At 35.1% G+C, this 27,453-nt stretch overlaps 3 protein-coding genes across 3 annotated transcripts; 2 read left to right on the top strand and 1 right to left on the bottom strand.

The window, feature by feature from the left end:
• Window positions 1-1,396: 1,396 nt before the first annotated feature.
• On the top strand, window positions 1,397-6,342 carry LOC131927459 (methyltransferase-like protein 27). The gene is made up of 5 exons (XM_059283146.1): window positions 1,397-1,598; window positions 2,827-2,961; window positions 3,763-3,898; window positions 4,593-4,685; window positions 5,796-6,342. Exons 1-5 carry the CDS (start codon window positions 1,491-1,493, stop codon window positions 5,999-6,001), a joined length of 678 nt encoding a protein of 225 aa, XP_059139129.1. The 5' UTR covers window positions 1,397-1,490; the 3' UTR covers window positions 6,002-6,342.
• Window positions 6,343-11,289: 4,947 nt separating this feature from the next.
• LOC131927458 (methyltransferase-like protein 27) lies at window positions 11,290-18,622 on the top strand. Its single transcript, XM_059283145.1, has 5 exons — window positions 11,290-11,418; window positions 13,175-13,309; window positions 17,121-17,256; window positions 17,723-17,815; window positions 18,417-18,622. The coding sequence occupies exons 1-5, from the start codon at window positions 11,290-11,292 to the stop codon at window positions 18,620-18,622; spliced, it is 699 nt and encodes a 232-aa protein (XP_059139128.1).
• Window positions 18,623-24,154: 5,532 nt separating this feature from the next.
• Window positions 24,155-26,776, bottom strand: LOC131927455 (SH3 domain-binding protein 2-like). The gene is made up of 2 exons (XM_059283144.1): window positions 26,486-26,776; window positions 24,155-25,835 (listed from the first exon to the last, which is right to left on the bottom strand). Exon 2 carries the CDS (start codon window positions 25,830-25,832, stop codon window positions 24,573-24,575), a length of 1,260 nt encoding a protein of 419 aa, XP_059139127.1. The 5' UTR covers window positions 25,833-25,835; window positions 26,486-26,776; the 3' UTR covers window positions 24,155-24,572.
• Window positions 26,777-27,453: the final 677 nt, after the last annotated feature.

The following is a 27,453-nucleotide window of genomic DNA, read 5'->3' as shown; positions in this document are numbered from 1 at the left end:
AGAAAGAGAGACTAACGAGAGGGAGATTATAGAGAGTTAGAGAGATAGAGAGATAGAGAAAGGGAGAAAAATGGCTTTAGTTAAAATCAACTAAAACGACTAAAATTTTGTAATAAATATAACATTTTTTTCTGTCTTGTGGCGACTATGAACTATTTCATCTATATTAATGTACGATATAATTTAATTTCTTTACTTAGGGGCCTATATGTATATATATATATATATATATATATATATATATATATATATATATATATATATATATATATATATATAGCTTAACCTTTATACATTTGCCATTATGGAATGGAGCGTCTTCCTTCTTAATGTGGTTGGGTGATATTTAGTCTGTCGATAATTTAAGCTAAATAGATGTAAATTGTTTGTTGCTGATTAAAATATTTGCCCTCATGTTGTGTAAGAAAACGTGCATGGCACCAAAAGTTATAATGTTTATTTTAGTCACCTGCGTTGTATAATATTGTCGAGTTTTTAGTTGTATGATATTGTCGAGCTTTTGGCGATAAAACTAAGGTAAGCGAGGTTTATGAAATGATTAACTTTTTTTTACATCTTGAACTGAACTTAGGAGTCTTCCATTACTGACTTTACCCCACTGTGTCGATGGAGATACATATATATATTAAAACTATATATATATATATATATATATATATATATATATATATATATATATATATATATATATATATATATATATATATATATATATATTGAGGCGTAGCGAGGGGGGACGCCAAAATGGGTTGGAATAACAAATCCAAAGTTTGAGGGGGGGGGGGTGCAAATCGAAAGTTTGTCCTCAGGCGCCGGGAAGGGTCGCTACGCCTCTGTATATTTATATATATATATATATATATATATATATATATATATATATATGTATATATATATATATATATATATATATATATATATATATATATATATATATATATATATATATATATATATGTGTGTATGAGTGTGTATGTATGTATGTGTGTATCTGTGTGTAAGTGTGTGTATGTATGTGTGTATGTGTGTGTGTTTGTGTGTGTATGTGTGTGTTAGTATGTGTATATGTGTGTTTGTATGTATGTGTGTGTGTTAGTATGTGTATTTGTGTGTTTATTTGTATGTGTCTGTCGGCCTATGTACGAATGTAATAAATACGTGCCCACGCCACTACGATGCATTGCTTTTGTTCATAATTTCAAACTTTAGTTTTATGCACGTGCCCTTGTTATCTCTGCGTGCCTGGAATTTTAGCCCAGAATTAGCGCTGGAAATAAAGTACAGTTTCTGATAATAGCTTCATGCACTTTAATTACGTTGGTTAATCATCATCCATCTCAAGTATATAAATATAGTAGAAACGAGACTAAACATAATACTTGTTTCTGTGGTAAACTGTTAAAACAACAAACAGTTTAACACGAGATTAACGGTACCCTTGGAACCACCAACTCAAAGAGCGGCTTAAAATGGATCAAGTAACGGCAGTCGATGATTTGATCTTCAAGGCAGGTCTACCAAAGGAGGAGATAACACGTCGCTACACGGAATGGGCGAAAGATTCACATTACGAGCAGGTAATGGATACTACTATAGTAGCAATCTGCAGATTTTGTTTACTGAACTGACTCATGGTGGATTTGACCTTTACCCTGTACACACTTTTACTATAGAAGGTCATATCATTAAGTGTTATGATATAACCAAGCTAGAGGTTATAGGCAAGGCTTTGCTCTAGCCATTTATAGCCATGTCTAAATTTAACTGAAACATGTATGTGTTTAATTGAAAAAAATAAACATCAATGCATAAAGTAGCGACACGTACACTCTTACTGGATTCTAAAATTTACCTTTACTGTTACTGAATACCGTTATATTACAACAACTACTACCACTTCATTATCATTAATTTACCGTACCCTAAACGATGGTTAATTTTTAAGTGGTAATGTCCTACTGCAGTTTTTGGGTTGGGGTGAGGTCCTGTGCGGTCCTGTGATCTATAGCGCCTGCGCTCTTGCCTGTACTCGGAACCCCTGCCCAGAGGCGTAGCGACCCTTCCCGGCGCCCGGGGACATACTTTCAATTTGGCGCCCCCCTCGGGAGCAAATTTTCGATTTGCACCCCCCCCTCGAACTTTTCATTTGCACCCCCCCCCTCAAACTTTCGATTTGCACCCCCCCCCTCGAACTTTTCATTTGCACCCCCCCCCCTCAAACTTTCAATTTGGCGCCCCCCCTAAGGTCGGCGCCCGGGGACATATGTCCCCCCCCCGCCCCCCCCCTCGCTACGCCTCTGCCCCTGCCGTAGTGTAACAAGTGGCTCCCAAGAACTGCCCCTGGAGCGTCTGGGCGGTAGCTTTGACAAACTCGCACCCAATAAACTATGATCCAAAAATATACTGCCTGCTTTGTTTATATTAAAATAACTCAGGTTTAGACGCATTGGTGTAATCCTCTTAAAATATTGCGTCAGCCTTTCTCCTGAAACAGCAGCAACGCGCGCGACTGGTCGCTAATATATATATATATGTATATATATATATATATATATATATATATATATATATATATATATATATATATATATATATATATATATATATATATATATAAATCTATTTAAATCTATTATTACTAATGCAATAGATTAATAGCTAATCATAAAAAATAGGACTGGTAATACAACAAATATTCGCCAGTTGCCCACAGTGTTATGTCCCACTCACAGCACAGTAGACAGAGTAAAAGAGAACAATTGAAAAAAGTAAAAACTACGAATCTACTTTTGTTTCGTTTCGCAGCACATGAATGAAGAAAACTACCACGGCCCCCTGTACGTAGCGGAAGCGATGGTGAAACTGTATCCTGAAGAGGCTGCGAGAAAGAATGTCAGCATTCTTGATGTAGCTGCTGGCACCGGATTGGTGGGTATGCAGGTCAGTCTTGTTTATTTAGAGACTAGAGATAAAAATAATTATCATTAAATTTTTTTTTTAAAAACCACGTTTTCTGATTGAACTAAAAAGTAGAAAGCCAGAAGAGGGAAAGTACCGAACCTTGTTTTATCAAATTACTATTTCTAGATTATTTCCCTTTTTTGTACAAATCAATAGGAGTCTAAAATGATCAATAAAAATTTTCCATGGATCAATTTAGTAATAATAATAATTTAATATTGTATTGTCATTGGAAACAAAGCTTCCCTGAAAATTTCAGCGCGCTAGCTAACTGGGAAGTGCCCGCAATTTCGATCGCAAGATTTGATGGAAAGACAAACAAACAAACAAACATACGCAAAAGCAAGTTAAAGAAAACGTGGGAATATAACATTGAAGGGCTTTTTAATTTAATAAAGCAAATACATAAAAAACGCTATAATATTAAGACAACTAAAACTAAAAAATAACACTTGCTTTCTATAATAAAAGCAATATTCGCTAAACGTTAAAGATATTTCAACAATGTTTTCTTTGATGTCCCATGTTAGCTACTGCTTTAAGGTTTCAGTAAAATTGTTTGTATTTGATACTATCCCAGCTACTATGTAAAGGTTTCAGTAAAATTATTTGTATTTGATACTATACTAGCTACTGCGTAAAGGTTTCGGTAAAATTGTTTGTATTTGATTCTATCCCAGCTACAACGTAATGGTTTCAGTAAAATTGTTTGTATTTGATACTATCCCAGCTAAAACGTAAAGGTTTCAGTCAAATTGTTTGTATTTGATACTATCCCAGCTACTACGTAAAGGTTTCAGTAAAATCGATGCTCTAGAACCTACGGAGGGGATGTTGAGCCTGGCCAAGTCCAAGAACATTTACACTCGCACATTCCAGAACTTTCTTGGAGAAGATTCACATTGTATTGAAGCTGGTATGTCTAATTAAATAATGATCAATTGGGGGGGGGGGGGGGGGGGGGGGGTGAAGGGGGGGAAGGGGGCATTGGGGGTTAGGTCTCATATATTGGGTTAGGGTTTAAAATTTAAAATCATTTATATATATATATATATATATATATATATATATATATATATATATATATATATATATATATATATATATATATATGTATATATATATATGTGTATATATATATATATATATATATATATATATATATATATATATATATATATATATATATATATATATATATTTATATATATATATATATATATATATATATATATATATATATATATATATATATATATATACACCCCCATATATACGTAAATGTACTATATTATATTTGATAAATATTTATTATATAGGCTTATATGTATACAGAAAAAAAATGAACGCCCCCGTATAAAAATCATGCTACACTCCATTGCTAATCACAGCACATTATCACAAAAGATACATTGTAATGTCGCTCAAAACTTCTGCCCGCAAACTATTCAGCCACTCATACATGTCTATATAACAAGTGGTAGAAAATCAGAAACATGTACTAAAAAGTTACTTTTTTAAAACAAGGCTCATAACTTAAGGAACGAAGAGATGGAAAGCGAACTTTCTACTGACACTTTGTTCACAAAATTGTTTTTATGTACTTTCAGATTATTATGATGTTGCTATAATTTGTGGTGGAATGGGGGAAAATCACATCCCATGTTCGGGGATCGATGAACTTTGCAGATTTGTAAAACCAGGTACACGATCTTTTAACGGACAGTCAGTTCTGTTTGGTATCTTGTATTAAAACCATACTACTATCAAATATTTTAAATCTTACAAAGTAAAAGCTATGTATCAGCATTTTAAAAAAGTAATTAATAAATTAGCATGTTTATGAATGTGACTGCACATGTTAAACATGTTAATGTATATTTTTAAATGACCGCATTATTTTAAGTTTAATTAGGGGAAAAATTAATTTGCTCATATGTAAATACATCTATGAAACGAAAATTCCTGATAATTAAAACGTATGTCTACATTCATTTATCACACTTTCGTTTTTACATGACTCTATAATCACCGAAACAAGATAAGGTTTATTTTGAACTCTGAATAGAACTGAGTTTTCGTGTTAATGGGAATAACAATGTTCACGTCTACTATACTGTCGGTGCACCATACATAAACACATGCTAGTTTGTAACATTTATGTAGACACATACACATATATGTATGGTATGCACTTATGCTGTATATAATATACGAGCCGACCCGCTGCGTATCATACGCCGCTATTTAGTTGTTGTTTTTTCTACTTTTCAGTAATTTATAATTTGTGAATTCGACAGTACCAATGCTGCCACTAAAAATATTTGCTTAAAAACACTAAACCCCCCTCCCCCCCCCCCCCCCCCACGTGAAAGCAGCCTCCTCTTAGTTACCTCCTCTAAGTTTAAAATCGTTTCAAACTAAATTATCTGCCCCTAATAGCCGTCACCAAACCCGTCTCTATGATTGTAAAATGTAAACAGCGTGAACCACAGCTCACCAGACCATGTGGGGGTGGGGTGGGGGTGGTAGTGATAGTGATAGAGAGAAAGAGAGGGGACTGCAAGGAGGCGCTTGCAGCTTGTTTTCTAACGGCTCCCAGAAGAGAATTATATATATAGATAACTTAGGAATAATTATTTACCTAGGAAATGACTAGTCATCTTCTTTTTAAAAATATTATAATATTATATTGATTTATGAAAAAAGTTATTGAACTGTAAAAACGTTTTGAGCAGAAACTCAATAAGAATTCTTTAAATACCGTTTAGATAAAACAGAAAATATTCTAACCCGTACGGTTTACCTTCCAGGTGGTCACGTGATCATCGTCATGCGTGAAGAGTTCTTGACGACCGTCGCAGAATACAAAGACAGGCTGGAACCTCACATGAAAAACTTGGAACAGGAAGGCAAGTGGGAGCCAGCGTCAAGGACAGTCGTGCCCAAGTACTATTTCAACTATGATGGCATTGTCTACGTGTTTAAGGTGAAACAGCAGTCATCACGTGATGCTTGATGTCACTGTTTGATCTTTGAGAGTGTTTTATTGTTTACTAGTAGCATGTACCCGGCCGTGCCCGAGATTTGGCTACTGTATAGGCCTACAATCTACATTTAAATGTGTTAATATGTCAGTAAGGTGAAATGAGAAAGCACAGGATAGTTTCATAACACTTGAATGGATTAATGATGGTGTTCTGCATGAATGATTCTTTGAGAATTATATGTGAATTTCTCGTTATGATTTTATGCCAAGATAATAAATGTAATATATATGTGTAATATATATGTAAACGCAAACACACATGTACACACACATGTACACACACACACATACACACACACACACACACACACACATATATATATATATATATATATATATATATATATATATATATATATATATATATATATATATATATATATATATATATATATATATATATATATATATAATATATATATATATATATTACTCACATTCTTTATTAGGCTTATTCAGTAAAAACTGTAAACAGATTGATTGGTTATATATCATGATCTTATGATTAATTGCTAATTGTGATGGATAATTATTATTATTGAAATACCTAATTTTCAACAAAAATAAAAGTTGAAATTAAAGAAAATAGCTTAGTTAAATAAGAAACTCGGTCAACATTTCCATGTGTCAAAATACCTGTCAATCTCTAGGTCAACGTGTCAATAAGTAGTTAAGGTACCCTTTCACACCTGACGGTCAATGGAGCAGGTGAAAAAAAGAGTTCAATTTTTTTTTTCATTGACATTAGCATAAAATTATGTTGGGATAGTGTGGCCAGCACTATGCTTAGCCGCTTTTACTTTACCTAACGTGAGTCAGGTACCTGTCACAGCTGGGTGGACTCAGTGACGTTTCCAGCCATTAACCCGGTTTCGAACTCGAGACTTTCGGGTTAACGGTCGTATGCCCTAACATTCAACCACTTTTTTTATAATTATCATTTCTAATTATTTCTTACATTGCTGACACAACACCCTCATTAGTGTCGCCAGCAAATTCAGCGATGCGTGGGAACAATAGAATAATTTATTGTCTACACTTCAAGCTTTGCATTTAAACAAAAGTTTATTGATTATAATGTGCTGGGTCCCTTCCGTCACAGGTGTGTCTAACACGTCTGGCTTTTGTTTCAGTCTCATTAGATTAGTTTTATTTCTAATTATGTTAATTACTTTGTTCAGGACCAACACAGTAGAGCAGTAAATTAAGAAATGTAGACATTTTAGGACATACAAAAATTGAAGGGGATGAAACAGAGTTTCTCTTATACATTTTTCTCAGAATGGTGAAACCACTCGGAAGGGGGGGGGGGGAGGGTTGCACTAAAAAAATTCCGATTGGTGGACACTACACATTTTCCTGTTCGTGCCCACGACGCATAGGTAGGTGAAGTAGAGTTATGTTTCAGTGATTTCGGCATACAGGGGAATAGTGCAGTCAGCCCTGAGTCCAGCCGCTTTATGCTGGGTGGACTCTGGGACATCCTACAGACCCCAGCACGGATCCCTAACCCGAGACTTCCGGCTAAGCAGTCGTACGATCTACCACCCGACCATGCCAGCTCCGATATTATGTACATAATTTTAATTTTTTTTTCTCTTCGGTAGGGGGAGGGGAACAATGCCTTCCCATGAGAGATGCTTAAAATAGTATATGCTACAAGCCATACAAAATACAACTTGAAGTATGTAGTCTCGCACGTTATCAAAGTGTGTTGTTCGATGTGATATCAGGTAAACTGCGAAATGAAAATGCAGCGTAAGGGTTTTCGCATTTATATTTCAACATCTGGCGTCTACCATGATAATTCTATTTAAAAATATTTCACGGCAACAGGTTTTATGAACCATTTCACCATTGTGGGCCTACACAACAGCACCATCTAGATATGCGGCTATTAATAATCATTATGTAAAGTTACATTTACATTGTATATGTAGAAGATCCATGCGGCAGATCTTTTACGAAAATGATGACCTTTTTTTAAATCCATAAATTATACGTCTCATTCAGTGTTTCTTCCAGACTTTTTTCTCCGGGGAGGGCTGGGCACTTGAATTAGGTACCCATCAGAGTTGGGTGGACTCAGGAATGTCCTACTAACACTCGTCCGAGATCTTTTGACCAGCACTCAAGCACCCGTCCCATCAAAGCAAATATGTATTAACATTATTTTTTTTACATGTTGTAAGATTAATGAACCCCCATCCTCCCCCTCCCCGTGTTACGAAGTCCGATGAGACAGTGGTTCCGCCGCTGACTGATATGAAAAACATCTGTTGCTGTGCAACGCCATGCTTATTGTTATAGTTGTATTGTTACATAAAAAACGCGTTGTTAGCTCATTTTTTTCCACGTGAACAACGCGGACAAACTGGCCTTAGCTGTTGTCTCATAGCTTCTATTTTTTTCTTCAAACATGGATAGATTTTATCGATAGAAATTCATATAGTTCTAAAGTGCAGTTAATTTGTTTTTAACGAATCAATATCTTGGAGGAACACATTTTAGCATTTTAGTTATTTATCTTCCTGCTACCTGGGTGAGTTCAATTACGTATGACAATCTTGTTTTTTACAAGCTTTTATTTAACTCACTTCCTTTGTCGTCAGTCGTCAGTCTAGATCGAAACGCAGGAGTGAAAATTCGGTCACTTCTACTTGACCGATACGATTCATATTTGACACGTGGGTCAAGACATGAAGAAAATTCAATCTGAAATTAAATTTGACTTAATTGGATGCCTAATTAATTTTTTATTAATTAATTAAAATTTGGACCGAATTAGTAGGCATGTCTATCCAACCACACCACACGCGTCATCACGTTCAATAGCTGCGCCATCACGTTCAATGGCTGCGCCATCACGTTCAGTAGGCGCGCAATGGTTTTTAGTCATGTAACTCTATTGTAAATAAAACATGTAAAGTACTGAAAAAAAATTCATAAAAAAACGTTTTAATAACAAGCTTTTATGTAATAATGCACTAAAAAGTAGAAAATAAATTATAGACTACTATTTAAATAACTAGAAAGAAAAGCGTGGGTGTCTTCCTTAACATTAGTAAAGGTATCCAATAGATACTAAAGTGACCCACGCTTTTCTTTCTAGTTATTTAAATAGTAGTCTATAATTTATTTTCTACTTTTTAGTGCATTATTACATAAAAGCTTGTTATTAAAACGTTTTTTTATGAATTTGTTTATACTTATGATTTAAAGAGAATTGCGTTTTTCGCTGATACAGTTTGCCGAGATAAATCTGTTTTTACTAAAATATAGAAATAATTTAGTGACATTTTTGTGGCGAAAATGAACCCCTATTTTGCTTTATTTATTTAAACCGTGGATAATAAATAATTTTTTTCGATGATACACCAAAATAAAAACACTATTATCAACAACCTGCAGACAACTATATTAAGACCACTGGACAAAGACTTTCATTAACGATGCTTAATTAAGTACTTACGTAACCGTTAATTTAAATCCCATTGTTAGGTTTTACACTAACCATGACCTGTTTTATCAACCCACCCATATAAATAGAAAAACACAAAGCCAATGTTACACAATTATATAAAGGGGCTTTATAAGGAACTATACAAATAGATCGATCAAGATATTTGATTTTTCGTCGCTTTATATATACCTGATATTAATAATTGCATCTATTAGCAGAGGCGTAGCGGGGGGGGGGGGGGAGGGTACATATGTCCCCGTGCGCCGAACTTAAGGGGCGCCAAAATGGGTTGTAAAAACAAAGTAAAATCTCATTTTAGCTGCAGTTTTGCATTATAAATATAAAAAATATATGGGGGAGGGGGGAGGGGGGGGGTGCAAATTGAAAGTTTGAGGAGGTGGGTGTAGATTGAAAGTTTTAGGGGGGGTGCAAATTGAAAATTGAAAGGTTGTTTTCGAGGGGGCGCCCAATTGAAAGTTTGTCCCCGGGCGCCGGGAAGGGTCGCTACGCCTCTGTCTATTAGCTAGCTCCACATTATCATAGTCTATAGATTTTGTTTGTATTAGATCAAAATATAAAGCAAATAAGATAAAAATATAAAGCAAATTAGATCAAAATAAAAAGCAAATTAGATCAAAATATAAAGCAAATTAGATCAAAATATAAAGCAAATTAGATCAAAATATAAAGCAAGCAATTTAGGAGAGGAAAAAAAACTAAAATAAAACATCTGCTGCCTACTAGTTGTTTATTTTGATGGACAAAAGCTATGGAAGAAAATCCTACTAGAAAAGCAGGCTGAAATCGGAGTCAACGGCCTTTATGGCGCATAACCAGTGGACACGTACTATTTATATTGTGTTGGAGGGAATCCGTCCAATATTAAAAGAACGAAGAAGAAAAAGTATTTGAACAATTTATTAGAAGTACCATGAGTGTCATAATTAGATTCCTGTGTTGTTATAGAGTTCATTGTCCATAAAACTAATGCGAATTACCCAACACATCTAAACCAGTCCCATATTAACCACATTCCATTGAGTTAGAGCTTATCTATCAATATATATATATATATATATATATATATATATATATATATATATATATATATATATATATATATATATATATATATATATATATATATATATATATATATATACAATTCTCTACGTCGCCCAACCATGCGGGACACCACGCACGCACACCGACTCTTTAACCCTCCTCCCTCCCCTCCCTCGCTCTCCATGCATGCGCAACAGTGTGTAACCACCCACCCCATTAGGACAACTATGTCTTTCAGGAAGTCTTCACCTGTCATTAAAAAGGGGCGTAAGCTAGGCCGCGGGTCGGCTCGTAAGCGATATTTGTCTAACTTCTCTTACTAACTTAATCACGTGAGTCCCCTAAGCAGCAAAAGGCTGCTGTTACACCTCTCCACCGAAAGCGGTTTTTTTTTGTGCAGCTCTCTTTAGCTGAGCCCACGTCAGCTCGGCAGCTCTTGCTTCTCCTTCAACAGTCATTCTCCAGGATAGCTTAGATCGGCCTAATTTTCTTTTCCCCTGGGGGATCCAGTCCAACGCTTAACTCTTAATGACACCTTCTCTACCAAGGGCGTGTCTGGTCCATCGCCGAAATTTGCCTAACGTAGGCCTACTGTAATAATATTGAATCTCACCTACAAAATGAATACAAACAATATGGCAGCAATGACATTGTAATATATTTTAGGTGTCTTGTTAAATATAGCAAACTGTTGAATTTTTAACACCAGATTCCTTGATCCACTGGAACCATGGACGACAAGCAGATAAAAATGTCACAAGCTTCTGCAGCCAACGACTACGCTCACGAGGCCGGTTTCTCTAGAGAGGAGATAACCAAACGCTACACGGAGTGGGCGAGAGGCGCAAAATACGAGCAAGTAATGGTCGTTTGTCTTTACTTCCTAGTTTGATCTTTTTTGCAGTTTTCTTCTTTTTTCTTATTCAAAATTTTAGTATTTGAAGGGATTCCCTCCAACACAATTAAGTATTACGTGTCAACTTGTTATGCGCAATATAGGCAATATAGACTCTGATTTCAATCTGCTTTTTTACTTTCTCGTATATACGTAGTATAGAGAAAGTATTGTAATCGTGCAAAAAAAAAAATCGAGATTTTTACAAATCTCGACGTTTTACACCTCACTGATACGGAGAAACATAATTTTGCAATCTTGTCCGTATGTCTGTGTGTCTGTCTGTGTGTCTGTCTGTCTGTCTGTCTGTGTGTCCGTGTGTAAACACGATAACTTGAGTACCGTTACAGCTAGGTTGATGAAATTTCATATATAAGTATTTTATCAAAATCGTAGATCCGTATCAACTTTTCCTACTTTGAATTTTTCAAAAGCCTATAACTTGAGTACTATTTCAGATAGATAAATGAAATTTCACATGTAAGTAAAAGATCTAATTCTCTACCTTCTGTTAAATGTTGAGTAATTTCCGTTGACTGGAAGTAGTAATTTACGCTACTTACGATTTCTCAAAAAAACTAATGTAAATTTTAAAAGTACTAATAATATTGCGCACTATTATGCGCTTTTTTATTTGGCGTTCACTTGGTGTGCAATTAATTTGTCTACGAGATTTTATTCTATTTTTAAAACTTTAAGTATTTAAAATTGATTAAAAATCATGTCTATAGCCCGAGTTCCCATCCCCTGTTATTTTATATAAGAGTATTCGAGAAAGTTTAGGGGGGATCACTCCCGGTTTATTTTAAAAAGATTTACTTCCATAGCCTTTGCCCAACCAAGAACAAACTACAAGGCAAAAGCTGTTTGATTTTGGAGTTTTCTCTTCTTGAAGAGTGGCTGTCCTCAGCTATCGAGCCTTATCTGCCCTGGGGTTCGAACTCGAGATATTTCGGTTCAGCAACCATGACCACGCCGACTTCCTTTTTTTTTTTGCCTATTAAAAAAGGAATTTAATTGTTGGTAATGTTTAGGTTTGTAGAGGCATCATATTTATACGTAGCAATCTAAAAGTCTTTACAGTTACCCTGTAAGTGGGTTGTCACAGGTGATAAAATGCTCAGTGGCGTGGCTTTTGGAGGGCGGGTGGGGCGGCTCTACCAGGCAAGTGACTTGGATAAATCGCCACCAACCTTTGCAACTGGAAGAGGGGGGGGGGGCTTTTTTACCTACGTGAAAAAAAAGGGGGAAGATGTTGCAGTGACCTCTGAACAGATGCTTAAAAGAAACACTGGTCACAAGATTTGCTACCACTGACATTTATTGTGAAATTTTATTTTTATTATTTCAAGTACATTGATACCAATACTTAAAGGATAGGGTTAAGACTATAATAATTCATTAACTGAAAACCGTTAGACTGACGGGGCAGCAACTCTAGCAGAACAATTAGTAAGACCGCACAACAGTCAATCAACCGAAAAGCACAAGAGTTTTGCATCATTTTTAGATTAAAATTTTTTAATTAGTTTGATAAATAATGATAAATAAATTATAAATCGAGCTACCTTGGTTAAAAAAAACAAGATGGATAATCCATATAATAACCTCTGACATCATAAAACAGAATTATCTCCTCTGTAAAGAAAAGTCTTGAAGACCGTACCGTACACAATTTAATTCTTCACAAAAGAATTTTTTTTTATATTTTTCTCTACAGGATCTTAACGAAGAACACTTTCGAGGCCCGTTGATCACAGCGGAGACGATGGGGAAGCTGTACCCTGACGAAGCTTCTAGAAAAAATCTCAACATTCTTGATGTAGCTGCGGGCTCAGGATTGGCAGCTGTTCAGGTTAGTTACTACTGCTTATAATTATTATCATAATACATAGGCTAAAGCGAAGCTACTATAGGGGTTATTAACATCAGACTTCAGACTTTCATTAATGGATGCCTGCGTCACATATTGAACATCAGGTGGTCTGAAAAAAAATTGCCAATGCCGAGCTGTGGAGAAAAACTGGGTAAGATCTTATTGGCAAAAAAGAATACAAAAGCGCAAATGGGGATGGATTGGATACACCCTGGGTAAACTGACTAGCAACATCAACAGGCAGACACTAGTTTGAAATCCCTAAGGAAAGAGGAAAGTGGGTAGAATAAAACAAATTTGGAAAAGGTCAGCTGTAAGAGAAGCAGAAGCAGCCGGAATGTCGTGGACCCAACTTTAAAGAATTGCTCAGAACCGAGTACAATGGAGAGGTGTGATTGCGTTCATATCCTCAACAAGGGTCCACAGGAAAGAGGATGATGATGAAAGGGGCTAGGCTAATGTTTGTTCACTAATAATGTATTGAGTAAAGCTAGTAGTATATTTTTAGTCTATTTTTTAAAATGTATTTATTAACCGAAAAGTTAATCTGTTATTGAAAACATCATAAGTATGTACCTGGCTCTGTACATAATCTAACTTATGTCTTTTATCATAGAGTACAGCTGGTTAATGACTTAATTTATAAAAAAATAATAATAGCATTACAATAGAAGCCTTGTTCGATCAATAATTCATCTTTGTTTATATTGTCTCCCTTGATATGCAGCTAAGATAATTGATCTCCTTCGGTGATTTTTACTGTCTATATGTTTACAGTCTATACATACTTTAAGACAAGATACCTTTATTTTTTTTAAAGTTATGGTTTCACCCTTAAAGTTATTGTTATACGTTTCAGTAAATCTGTTGTCTGTTTTTCTTCATTCATCTGCACTGTTGATTCAAAAGAGTTTCAGTATATTAGTAATTTTTGTTCCTTATCCGTTACTACGTAAAGGTTTCAGTAAAAAGATATTCATATTTTATATTTTCCCAGCTGCTACGTAAAGGTTTCAGTAAAATTGTTTGTATTTGATACTATCCCAGCTACTGCGTAAAGGTTTCAGTAAAAATTGTTTGTATTTGATACTATCCCAGCTAAAACGTAAAGGTTTCAGTTAAATTGTTTGTATTTGATTCTATCCCAGCTACAGCGTAAAGGTTTCAGTAAAATTGTTTGTATTTGATACTATCTCAGCTGTTACGTCAAGGTTTCATTATATTAATTGTATTTGATACTATCCCAGCTACTACGAAAAGGTTTCAGTAAAATTGTTTGTATTTGATACTATCCCAGCTACTACGAAAAGGTTTCAGTAAAATTGTTTGTATTTGATTCTATCCCAGCTACTACGAAAAGGTTTCAGTAAAATTGTTTGTATTTGATTCTATCCCAGCTACTACGAAAAGGTTTCAGTAAAATTGTTTGTATTTGATACTATCCCAGCTACTACGTAAAGGTTTCAGTAAAATTGTTTGTATTTGATACTATCTCAGCTGTTACGTCAAGGTTTCATTATATTAATTGTATTTGATACTATCCCAGCTACTGCGTAAAGGTTTCAGTAAAATTGTTTGTATTTGATACTATCCCAGCTACTGCGTAAAGGTTTCAGTAAAATTGTTTGTATTTGATACTATCCCAGCTACTGCGTAAAGGTTTCAGTAAAATTGTTTGTATTTGATACTATCCCAGCTACTGCGTAAAGGTTTCAGTAAAATTGTTTGTATTTGATACTATCTCAGCTGTTACGTCAAGGTTTCATTATATTAATTGTATTTGATACTATCCCAGCTACTGCGTAAAGGTTTCAGTAAAATTGTTTGTATTTGATACTATCCCAGCTACTGCGTAAAGGTTTCAGTAAAATTGTTTGTATTTGATACTATCCCAGCTACTGCGTAAAGGTTTCAGTAAAATTGTTTGTATTTGATACTATCCCAGCTACTACGAAAAGGTTTCAGTAAAATTGTTTGTATTTGATACTATCCCAGCTACTACGAAAAGGTTTCAGTAAAATTGTTTGTATTTGATTCTATCCCAGCTACTACGAAAAGGTTTCAGTAAAATTGTTTGTATTTGATTCTATCCCAGCTACTACGAAAAGGTTTCAGTAAAATTGTTTGTATTTGATACTATCCCAGCTACTACGTAAAGGTTTCAGTAAAATTGTTTGTATTTGATACTATCTCAGCTGTTACGTCAAGGTTTCATTATATTAATTGTATTTGATACTATCCCAGCTACTGCGTAAAGGTTTCAGTAAAATTGTTTGTATTTGATACTATCCCAGCTACTGCGTAAAGGTTTCAGTAAAATTGTTTGTATTTGATACTATCCCAGCTACTGCGTAAAGGTTTCAGTAAAATTGTTTGTATTTGATACTATCCCAGCTACTGCGTAAAGGTTTCAGTAAAATTGTTTGTATTTGATACTATCTCAGCTGTTACGTCAAGGTTTCATTATATTAATTGTATTTGATACTATCCCAGCTACTGCGTAAAGGTTTCAGTAAAATTGTTTGTATTTGATACTATCCCAGCTACTGCGTAAAGGTTTCAGTAAAATTGTTTGTATTTGATACTATCCCAGCTACTGCGTAAAGGTTTCAGTAAAATTGTTTGTATTTGATACTATCCCAGCTACTGCGTAAAGGTTTCAGTAAAATTGTTTGTATTTGATACTATCCCAGCTACTGCGTAAAGGTTTCAGTAAAATTGTTTGTATTTGATACTATCCCAGCTACTGCGTAAAGGTTTCAGTAAAATTGTTTGTATTTGATACTATCCCAGCTACTGCGTAAAGGTTTCAGTAAAATTGTTTGTATTTGATACTATCCCAGCTACTGCGTAAAGGTTTCAGTAAAATTGTTTGTATTTGATACTATCTCAGCTGTTACGTCAAGGTTTCATTATATTAATTGTATTTGATACTATCCCAGCTACTGCGTAAAGGTTTCAGTAAAATTGTTTGTATTTGATACTATCCCAGCTACTGCGTAAAGGTTTCAGTAAAATTGTTTGTATTTGATACTATCCCAGCTACTGCGTAAAGGTTTCAGTAAAATTGTTTGTATTTGATACTATCCCAGCTACTGCGTAAAGGTTTCAGTAAAATTGTTTGTATTTGATACTATCCCAGCTACTGCGTAAAGGTTTCAGTAAAATTGTTTGTATTTGATACTATCCCAGCTACTGCGTAAAGGTTTCAGTAAAATTGTTTGTATTTGATACTATCCCAGCTACTGCGTAAAGGTTTCAGTAAAATTGTTTGTATTTGATACTATCCCAGCTACTGCGTAAAGGTTTCAGTAAAATTGTTTGTATTTGATACTATCCCAGCTACTGCGTAAAGGTTTCAGTAAAATTGTTTGTATTTGATACTATCCCAGCTACTGCGTAAAGGTTTCAGTAAAATTGTTTGTATTTGATACTATCCCAGCTACTGCGTAAAGGTTTCAGTAAAATTGTTTGTATTTGATACTATCCCAGCTACTGCGTAAAGGTTTCAGTAAAATTGTTTGTATTTGATACTATCCCAGCTACTGCGTAAAGGTTTCAGTAAAATTGTTTGTATTTGATACTATCCCAGCTACTGCGTAAAGGTTTCAGTAAAATTGTTTGTATTTGATACTATCTCAGCTGTCACGTCAAGGTTTCATTATATTAATTGTATTTGATACTATCCCAGCTACTGCGTAAAGGTTTCAGTAAAATTGTTTGTATTTGATACTATCTCAGCTGTTACGTCAAGGTTTCATTATATTAATTGTATTTGATACTATCCCAGCTACTGCGTAAAGGTTTCAGTAAAATTGATGCTCTAGAGCCAAGTGAAGGAATGCTGAATCTGGCCAAGTCAAAGAACATTTACACTCGCACATTCCAGAACTTTCTTGGAGAAGACTCACATTGTATTGAGCCAGGTAAGGTTTGTGACAATGCTGACGTAAGTTTATAAGGAACAATACTTGGAAGGGGGGAGGGGGGTTGTAACATAGTTAATAACGGAATTAATGTATCCTGAATTTGGAGTTTCTTTAAATGAATCTTAATTATTCTAATTTTTTAAACGAACATTTTAATGAAAAGTAGCTTATAATAAATATTACATAACTTTACCCTAATAAATAGGCTTATGTAAAAATTTACACTAAAGCAACCACAACAATCATCTCAAGATTGATACGCTTCAATCATTTCGAATCACTCAAAATTTTAGTTCACCAACTTGAAACATCACTTGGTGAGTAGATGAAGAACAAGACTAGCACATCACATTAATTTACTGCTGAACACCATATTTTGTTCGATTTAAATTGATAAAAGTAAACTGATAAAATTAATCTTTGGTTTATTTTTATCTCACAAGAATAGTTTATTCACTTTCAGATTATTATGATGTTGCTGTTGTTTGTGGTGGGATGGGTGAAGGTCACATACCATGTAATGGGATGGATGAACTGGTCAGGTTTGTTAAGCCAGGTATGTTGTCTTTTTAACAGTCAGTTTTTTCAGCTTTACAAGTTCTCTTTAACACCTTGAACTACCAAATAACTGTATACATTCAAAGTAAAATAGGGAAAGTTATACATTCTAAATATAAATATAAATATGCGAAAAGATGTTTACAAAGTCGTTTACAGATAGGATACATCATTGTAAATGAAATACTTGACACTTTAAAAAAAAGTGTCTACCTACTTTTATCCTACTGTGGTTGTTTTACTTAACGTGAGCTAGGAACCCACCAGAGCTGGGTTGACTCAGGGACGTTCTACTAACCTGAATCTTTATTCGTGCTGCGATTTTCGGGTTAGAAACCAAGCGCAGTACCTCACGGCCACGCCGTCCAACTTATATTAATATAATTTATGAATTTAATTAATTAAAAAATATTGAATGATATTTAATTAATTTATGAAAATATATTTTTAAAATAACTAAATTTAAAAAAAAATACAAGTTATGTAAATTTCAATGAAAATTTAAAAGGCCGTAGAAAAATACTAGAATAAATAAGAGTGCTGAAGTTAACCCAAATAAATCAGAAAATTTATTCCCTAACTGTGACTTTACCTTCCAGGTGGTCACGTGATCATCGTCATGCGTGAAGAGTTCTTGACGATCGTCGCAGAATACAAAGACAGGCTGGAACCTCACATGAAAAACTTGGAACAGGAAGGCAAGTGGGAGCTAGTGTCAAGGACAGTCGTGCCCAAGTACTTTCTAGACTATACTGGTGTGATCTATATCTTTAAGGTGACACAAAGTTCGACGATTGTTGCTTAATTACTTAATGTGTTAGGTTTAGAGTGTTGCGTTTATTATTGCCACGTCCTGAAGTAGAGATATAATTTTAATCGGAAGTCCTGGCTAATTAAATAATTAAGTGAACCACTGACCTATGGAGTCTTTACTCACTGTTATGACGTAAACTTAACCACCCCCCCTCTCTACACAGACACAGACACGCGCACGCACACACACACACACGCACGCACACACTTACACACACACAAGGCACCCAATAAACTAGACAATGAACAAGTATAACATTTCAATCTTTACATTTCAATCAGGCAAAAGTTCGCCAAATACCATTTATTTATGTTCTATTCTCTAATCTCTTTACCTTAATGCTCTGTATATAAATCTCGTATTTCTAATAAAAGGGAGGCTACTCAAGACGTAAGCCATAAGTAATTTTTTTCAAATTCCCTGACTCAGTGGGTAAACAAGGGACGCAATTACACGAAGAAAAATAAGACTCTTACGTAGAGTAATCTGACCTGTTTGAACAAGATCTCTTAACAATTCATGGGTCACTGCTTTATTAAAGATCAGTTTTAAATTATTCCCTCTACATATGGGGAGTGGGGACAGAGTTTTTTGTTGATGTGCTACGTACTACTAATTAGATATAACTACTAATTAGATGATGCGTTAATTCACAACACATCAGATAGCAAACAAAACCCAATATATTTAAGTTTGAATTATTAGTAGCAGCTATGAGAAAGGGGTGGGTAGGGGGGGTTGGTGTCGTCGCAAGGTCAGGTGTCACCCGGTGCGTGACCCCATGGTGTCGACCCCCTCCCCCCCCCCCCCCCAGAAAAAAACCTATGTTACACACACACACACAAACACACACACACACATACACACATACACACACACACACACATATATATATATATATATATATATATATATATATATATATATATATATATATATATATATATATATATATATATATACATATATATAAAGGTCTACATAGGCCTATATACATAGTTGCAATTGGTGTAGTCCCCTCCCATTTTGCCTAAAGGCGTTATTTTGTATCTTTTTAAAATACTCAAAAAGCCTTTATTCCTTTCTAAATTTTGCATTTGGTGTCGTCGTCGTCGTCCCCCCCCCCCCCCACTCCCGGTTGATAGTTTTAATGTGTGCACAGTTAATAGTAAAGATGGTTATCTATTTTTTAACTTGTATCAATCATTAATTGAACTGGCAAAAAGCATTTTTATTCTGTATAGGAGGATGGTTTCGCGAAAAAAAAATTATTTTAAAATTGTATGTGGCTAGCGGATCACTTAGCTGTTGTAAAAAGGTGTCACCAGTTCGGGAACTTGCGTTTGAAAAAAAATTGTTTGATAATAAACATCAATTAGTATCATTTTACAACGACGTCGAATTCCTAACACCAAAATCCCAATTCCAATAGAAAAATGAACGAAAAGCAGATAAAAATACCATAATCATCTGAAGCGAACGACTACGTTCTTGAGGCTGGGTTCTTTAAAGGGGAGATAACCCAACGCTACAGCGAGTGGGCGAAGGTGCTAATTACGAGTAGGTAATGGCCCTTAGGTTCAGCATTTGTTGTTACTTCACTATGTAAAATAGCTGACGTCTTATAAGTTAAATTTGTTTCAAAATGTTACCGTATGCATATTAATTTACATTTAGTTGACTCAAAAACATTAAACATTTACTTGCATATTTTCAACTTTCTGCTTCATCAGTCTATGTGTTTGTTTTTTAATTTACTTCCTTGTACGACTGTAGTTGGTCTATGTACTGTCTATAGTTGGTCTATGTACTGTTTCATACATAGTTTATTTTTTCTTGGGTATTTTCATTGTTCTATAATCTTTGTGGTCCATTCATTTAGTGGTCAAATAGTGATGGTCATGCTTAATTGCTTAATTATAAGATAAAACATATTTTATTAAAAAAAAATTCGAATTGTTCAGTCTGAGAATATAATTATATTTGCATTCTTTACTGGTACTAATTCAGTAAGTACTGCAGCTACCATTTGTTCAGTAAGTACTGTATACTCTTTTTTTATTTTGTGAATTTAATGTTAATTAAGTCTTAATTGGCATGCCTAATTCATCAACTGCTTCGTTTAAAAAAATATAAGATTATAGAAAAATAAAATGTATTTAAATTTGCTCTAATTGTTTCCCTAAAAATTAAAAAATTCATTAATTTTAGTATTAGTTATTGAACTTGAAGTGTTACAATGATAAGTAACCAATCAACTAATGAGTTATTTATTATAAATATGTTGTGACGTTTTTTTTCAATCACCATTTTAAAAAAACCTGATTTAGATTATTACATGATGTTTCAAGATGTTTGTGTAATTGAGTTCAATCTGTCATTAAATAGGTCAACATTTCTGGTCATTTATAACAGTAACTAGGTCAAAAACTAGCTCATGACAAGATGTCAGTAACTAGGTCAAAAACTAGCTCATGACTACATGTCAATAAATAGGTCAACATCTACGTCATGACAATATGCCAGTAACTAGGTCAACAGCTACGTCATGACAAGGTGTCAGTAACTAGGTCAACAACTAGCTCATGACAAGGTGTCAGTAACTAGGTCAACAACTAGCTCATGACAATATGTCAGTAATTAGGTCAACCTTTGATAACATATCTATCAGTCATTAGGTACAACATTTCTTGAATAGCGAAAAAAAAAGTTTGTCTTTTAATTGCATTTTAAGTATTTACTAAACAGAAAAAAATAATACCAAAACTTGAAATCAAGAAACAGTTTCACTTATTATGATGCCTCAACTAAACCTAATCCTAGCTCTAGCCCTAGCCCAACATTCAAAAAAGTATTTTATTTTTTTTAAATTGAAAGGGAAAAACAAACAACTAACCAGGCCTATAATAAGTTAAAGCGAGTTTATTCTCAATCAGCTTTACAAACAAATATATTTGAACGTGAACAATTACTAAGTAGCTTATGCTATGTAATGGGTGATATTATTATAGCGGTAACGCTTACCTGTTTGCTGTTGTTTAGTTGCCATGACAACTATAATAAACTAATGATTTGCTAGAGTCTAAAACATGAGACCAATAAAATAGCAATAAAATAAAGTTAAGCCTATGTTAAACAAGATATCACAATTATAATATAACGGTGGATGCCTATATTAATTAAGTTATAACGTATAATAAAGAAAATTAGGCATATGTTAAACACGATGAAACAATAATAAAATAACGGTGGATGCCTATATTTAACAAGTTATAACGAATTCTAAAGAAACTTAGGCCTATATTAAGAAAGATATCACAATAATAACTGAGTAATGTGTGCCTAAATCAAACAAGCTACAAAGGAGATTACCCGATGGAAATAAAATAAACGCAAGTGAAACGGTAACTTGAGTAGGCTGAAATAAAAACCCAGGAATTATTAACTGATCATTTAATCATTCGATTTACCAAGCTTTCATTGCAGTAAAGGAAACGATTACCACATTAAGGAGTAAACAAATGAATCATTCATTCAGCGAAACAATCACAGAACCAGATTATAGAACATGGTTGATTAATTAAGTAACAAAAGTTAGATTGGGGCTTTAGCTAATAAGGTAAAAGCAGGAGTCCCTTGCTGAAAATGAACGGGCCTTATGTGTATTTTATCACAATGACTTTCTAAGTTGTCATGGCTGTAATACGATTTAGTCTCCTACTGTTCTGCACATGGCAAACCATCAAATGTCACTACGTTCTATTCAGTTGGGCAAATAATCGATCAAATGTCACTACGTTCTATAAAGTTTGCCAAATAATCGATCAAATGTCACTACGTTCTATTCAGTTGGGCAAATAATCGATCAAATGTCACTACGTTCTATAAAGTTTGCCAAATAATCGATCAAATGTCACTACGCTCTATAAAGTTTGCCAAATAATCGATCAAATGTCACTACGTTCTATAACGTTTGCCAAATAATCGATCAAATGTCACTACGCTCTATAAAGTTGGCCAAATAATCGATCAAATGTCACTACGCTCTTTAAAGTTTGCCAAATAATCGATCAAATGTCACTACGCTCTATAAAGTTGGCCAAATAATCGATCAAATGTCACTACGTTCTATAAAGTTTGCCAAATAATCGATCAAATGTCACTACGTTCTATAAAGTTTGCCAAATAATCGATCAAATGTCACTACGCTCTATAAAGTTTGCCAAATAATCGATCAAATGTCATTACGCTCTATAAAGTTGGCCGAATAATCGATCAAATGTCATTACGATTTATCAAGTTGGCAAAATAATCGATCAAATGTCACTACGCTCTATAAAGTTGGCCGAATAATCAAATGTCATAACGCACTATCAAGTAGGACCAAAAAAGAAAACAAATGCCACTATGCACTATTAATAAGATCAAGATGCCATGAAATGCCACGGCGCACTATACAAGTTGATTCCAAAATGCCATCTAATGCAACTACGCACTATCAAGATGGTCCAACTTTCAACCAAGACATTTTTCATTTTTTATACACAAATATCTGCACTTTACAGCTAAGTGGTTTAAAAAAAATGTGCTTTTGTAGGTCAAGTTAAAAATAACAACATACTAAATTCACCCAAACAACAAATCATCCAATCCAAAAAACCGTTACTAAAACAACATTGTAGTCTTCCATTCGCCTATCTCATCTATCTATCTATATATATAATTCTCCTCTTCGAGCCGTTAGAAAACAAGCTGCAAACGCTCTCCCTACCTCACCACCCCTACATGGTTTTAGTGAGCTGTGTTCACTCTAAATGTTTACAAGCAGAGCCAACGATTTTAAACGTAGGGGGGGGGGGGGAAGGAAGGGGGGGGGTTATGGTCCTTAACGAGCTACTTATAGTGTTTTAAAGAAATATTTTCAGTGTCAGCGTTGGTACTGTCGAATTCACAAATTATGAATTATTGAAAATTAGAAACAACTAAATAGCGGCGTATGTTATGCCGCGGGCCGGCTCGTTACATATAATCTAACAGCTTGGCGCGTTTCTCGTATGCTGAACCATTCAACGACAGTGTGGTTTAGATTAGTGTTGGATCGGCCGAGTATGTAGAGCAGGTAGAAACTAACCCACGGCGTGAAACAAGGAAGTAAAAACTCTCAAGTTTCTTGAGACTGTGGACAAACAGAGGTACAGCTCCGTGTTGAAGCACTGTGATCGAGTGTTTACCTGTCACACCTTGGTCAACAACAGTCACTGGTCGCTACAGGTTGGAGAGTATTTCACGTGGAAAGGGACGGTAGCAATCGTCTATAAAAGACTTTCACGCAAAAAGGGGGGGGGGGAAGGGCCGTAGGAATCGTCTATAAAAGACTGTCACGCTAAGGGGGGGGGGGGGGAGAAAGAGGCTTTAGGAATCGTTTATAAAAGACTGTCACGCTAAACAGGTGAAGAGGGGGTGGGGTTCGCAACTGTTTATAGAAGACTACCACGCTAATTAAAAAAAGGGGGGGGTAGTTAAAAACTTTTGATGGCTTGCATATGAGAGATAGGTTGGTTTACAAAATGTATGCACGCGTTTGTTATTTTAAGGGGGAAAAAATGAAAATTAAACATTCTCATACAGGTTAGAGTGTGATTCTATGTGTTGGGGACGGCGGGGTGGAATTTTGTTAGGTAACTTAGTTGGCGTCCTTCATTTTTTTATGGCACCTGAAAATTGGTGGCGAGGGTAAAAAGTGTAATTAGCGTGACGTCATTGTTGGACGCCCATTGTAGAAAATTTAAATTGACTATTCTAATTACATGAATTACTCCTACTCCAATAACGAAAGAAACATTACTTATATCCACTGAAATGACAATGCTATCTTGTTCCCACAAAAATAAATTACCAGCTGCTGTCATCAAACTAAAACATCGTATTTTTAAAAGAGTCTTTACTCTTCATAAAATCCATACAAAAGTTTATAGTCAGAACTCGGTAGCGTCCCATTGGTAGAGTAATGTTCTAGAAGCGTCTCTATGCTGTCAAATTTGACGATTTGATCCAGGGAGAAAGTCGAGTCTTTCTTGAAAATTTTGTACTGGTTAACCTTCCCTTCCGGAGTGAGATACGCCAGAACCTTATAGTCACTCGTGCGAGATTTCCGGATGAGATACGTCCCGGATTTTTCTTTAGCTTTGAGCTGAGCGATCAGCTGGTTCCTGTCCAATGTGTCGTCTGCTACTGTGCAGTTCTGCTCTTTGGTGATGGGCGGTTGTGACATCTCAACGGGAAAGTCGTAATCTTCGTACAGATCTGCTGCGTTGACGTAATCAGTTTCGTTTTCGGACAAGATGGCGCTTTGCCGAGGCGGAAGTTTGGCGTGTAGTTCTTCTTGGGAGATCTTTTTCTTCTCCGGTGTCTGAGGTTTGGGTTTAGGTACCGTTTCGGGTTTAGGTAACGGCATGGGTTTTCTTTTATTGTCAAGTTTCGGTTTTAAGTCCGGGGGAGAGGATGTGTTGGAGTGTGTGTCGGATGGTGGGGTGGGGGCTGGGGTGGACGGTGGGCTGGAGGGGATGTTCCACTCAAAGACGCCGCCGCTTCCGCTGCTGCCGGAATCGCTGGAAATGCTGTCGGTGTAGGCTAGGTGATCGCTGTCCACGGAACCGTCCGGCACATACGCTGGAGCTTCAATATCTCTGTACTCATCTTCAGTAGAGCTTTCTCTTAAAGTCAATCGTCTTTGAACAGAATCAGATAAAGATTTCTTTTCTACACCGTTCGCTATGTATAACTGATCTTTTATAGCCGTCATCCATTCTCTTCTCTCATTATCACTGACGCAGGCGAAAGTAATGACGCGGACAGTTTTGAGGTTGTAGGCGGGCAGGATGGAGAAGCACCACTCGTGGACTGTCGACTCTTCTCTCTGAACTCTGTTGTAGCCCCGTAGCAAGATTGTATCATTCGGTGCCTTGGACAGCTCGCTGTTGTAGATGTAGAGGGAATCGCTCAACAGGACGACGAACCGATGCTTCCACCTGCCGTAGTTTATGGTGTTTGCTTTTTTTCTCAGCAGCCCGGACCTGATGGAAGCGTTGGGAAGTTGGATGATATCCTGCGCGGAAATACCCGAACTAGAGGTGCGGATATTTCGCTGAATCGTTGCCGCTTTGTTTAAAATCTCGTGCACTTTTTGGCTTGCCGCGTTCATGGTCTGCAGAAATAAAAATACTGGAGTTTTAAACGTTTTGCCAATTGATTTATATTTAATTAAAATTATATTTAAAAATAACTTCTACTTTAACTTGTTAATTGATTAATGGATTTAAAAGTATTTATAAAACTAAAAAAAAAGAAACATATAATATAAAAATAACTAAATTAATTCAAGGCACACTCATTTAAAGAAACTTTATTTATTTGCCAATGTGTTTTCATCAAATCTTTTATTTTCAGATTTGCTCACAACTAATATTTAATTTATTATTTTAAAAAAGATATAAAAGATCCAGTTTTACTTAATTAAAAGTTTGGTCGTTGCATAAGCTGAAAAATTGAACCATGTCCAATTTTTTTTTAAAGTCGATAATCAATAGGCTACGCTTCAAATAGTTCAAACGTTTAGTTATATTTAGATCTAGTGCCTTGATCATGATATAAATTAGGGTTGGGAAATAAGATTATTGGTGATTTAAACGATGTGATTTTAACATACAGGTACGGCTTAAGGAGAATTGGAGTGTAGTGGAATCTTGAAATTTGTATACATCAATTGACGTAGAAAGTTAGGAAAGATTCTATTAAAATTTAATAAAAGCTTTAAAATTTAAACAAATCGACTGCAAAAAATTGTGCTATACATACCGTAAGAAAAAGCACATTGAAAATTTTTTCATACAAACTTGAATAAGTTTTAGAGTGGATTTCAATGATTTTTCTGTCTAGTCCTCAGTTATCGAATATATCGCTGACTCCCTCCATTTATTTATCCTAACACTAAAATATACACATCACGTCTTGATTTGTAAGTCCTTGAGCTAAACAAAAAATAACATCACAACACACTGAAAGCGAAGCGAAACTCTACCGCACGAATCCCGAGCCCACAAATTATAAGTTACGTCGTGCTATTCAACACCCGACCTCGGCTACAGAATTTAGTTTGAAACACACCACAGTCCCTCCCCCTCCCCTTCTGTCCCCCCCCCCCCCCCCCCCAGCACATACGTCTTAAGGCTGGCATTGTAGGTATTAAAGGAACGTTACACTTGGTTAAGTTTGTGGGCGGCGTCTAGCGAACGCAGCAGTGACACTTCTTCACTGCGATTTGATTTGTCCGTGGAATAAGTGTAACGTTTTATATCTTTATATAACTTTTTACATTACATTTAGCGCACTCCACATAAACTAAATCAATAAATTAAACTAACAAAAATAGTTTCAATCTACGATTATTTATAAATTCATGTTTGGGTTTTCCATGCATTATCTTCTAGCCATAAATTTGCGAGGAATAAAAAAAAAATTCCCATCAAACACGAATGTCAAACAATAAAAATTTAAATATTTTTTTTTTAATAAAATAAAAGTAAAGTTTCATCAGGACCTGGCGGTTCATTGTGCAGATAAAGTAGAGTTCACGTGTTTCTGTGACCTCGTTAAATGAAGGGATGGTGTGGTCAGCACTATATTAATCCGTCTTTATTATATAATTATAATTAGGTACCCATCAGAGCTGATATATAGAATAATCAATATTAGGAAGTGTATAGGCTTAAACCGGCCTTGAGTCTAAAAGTGTTTACATCATTTTAAAATTTGTAATTGCTTAA

Source organism: Physella acuta, unplaced genomic scaffold (genome assembly GCF_028476545.2).
Source record: "Physella acuta isolate Inbredline_101_S28 unplaced genomic scaffold, ASM2847654v3 ptg001404l, whole genome shotgun sequence".
NCBI classification, from domain to species: domain Eukaryota; kingdom Metazoa; phylum Mollusca; class Gastropoda; family Physidae; genus Physella; species Physella acuta.
Note: the sequence above shows the minus strand (reverse complement) of the source record. Positions and strands in the feature narration are given on the sequence as shown.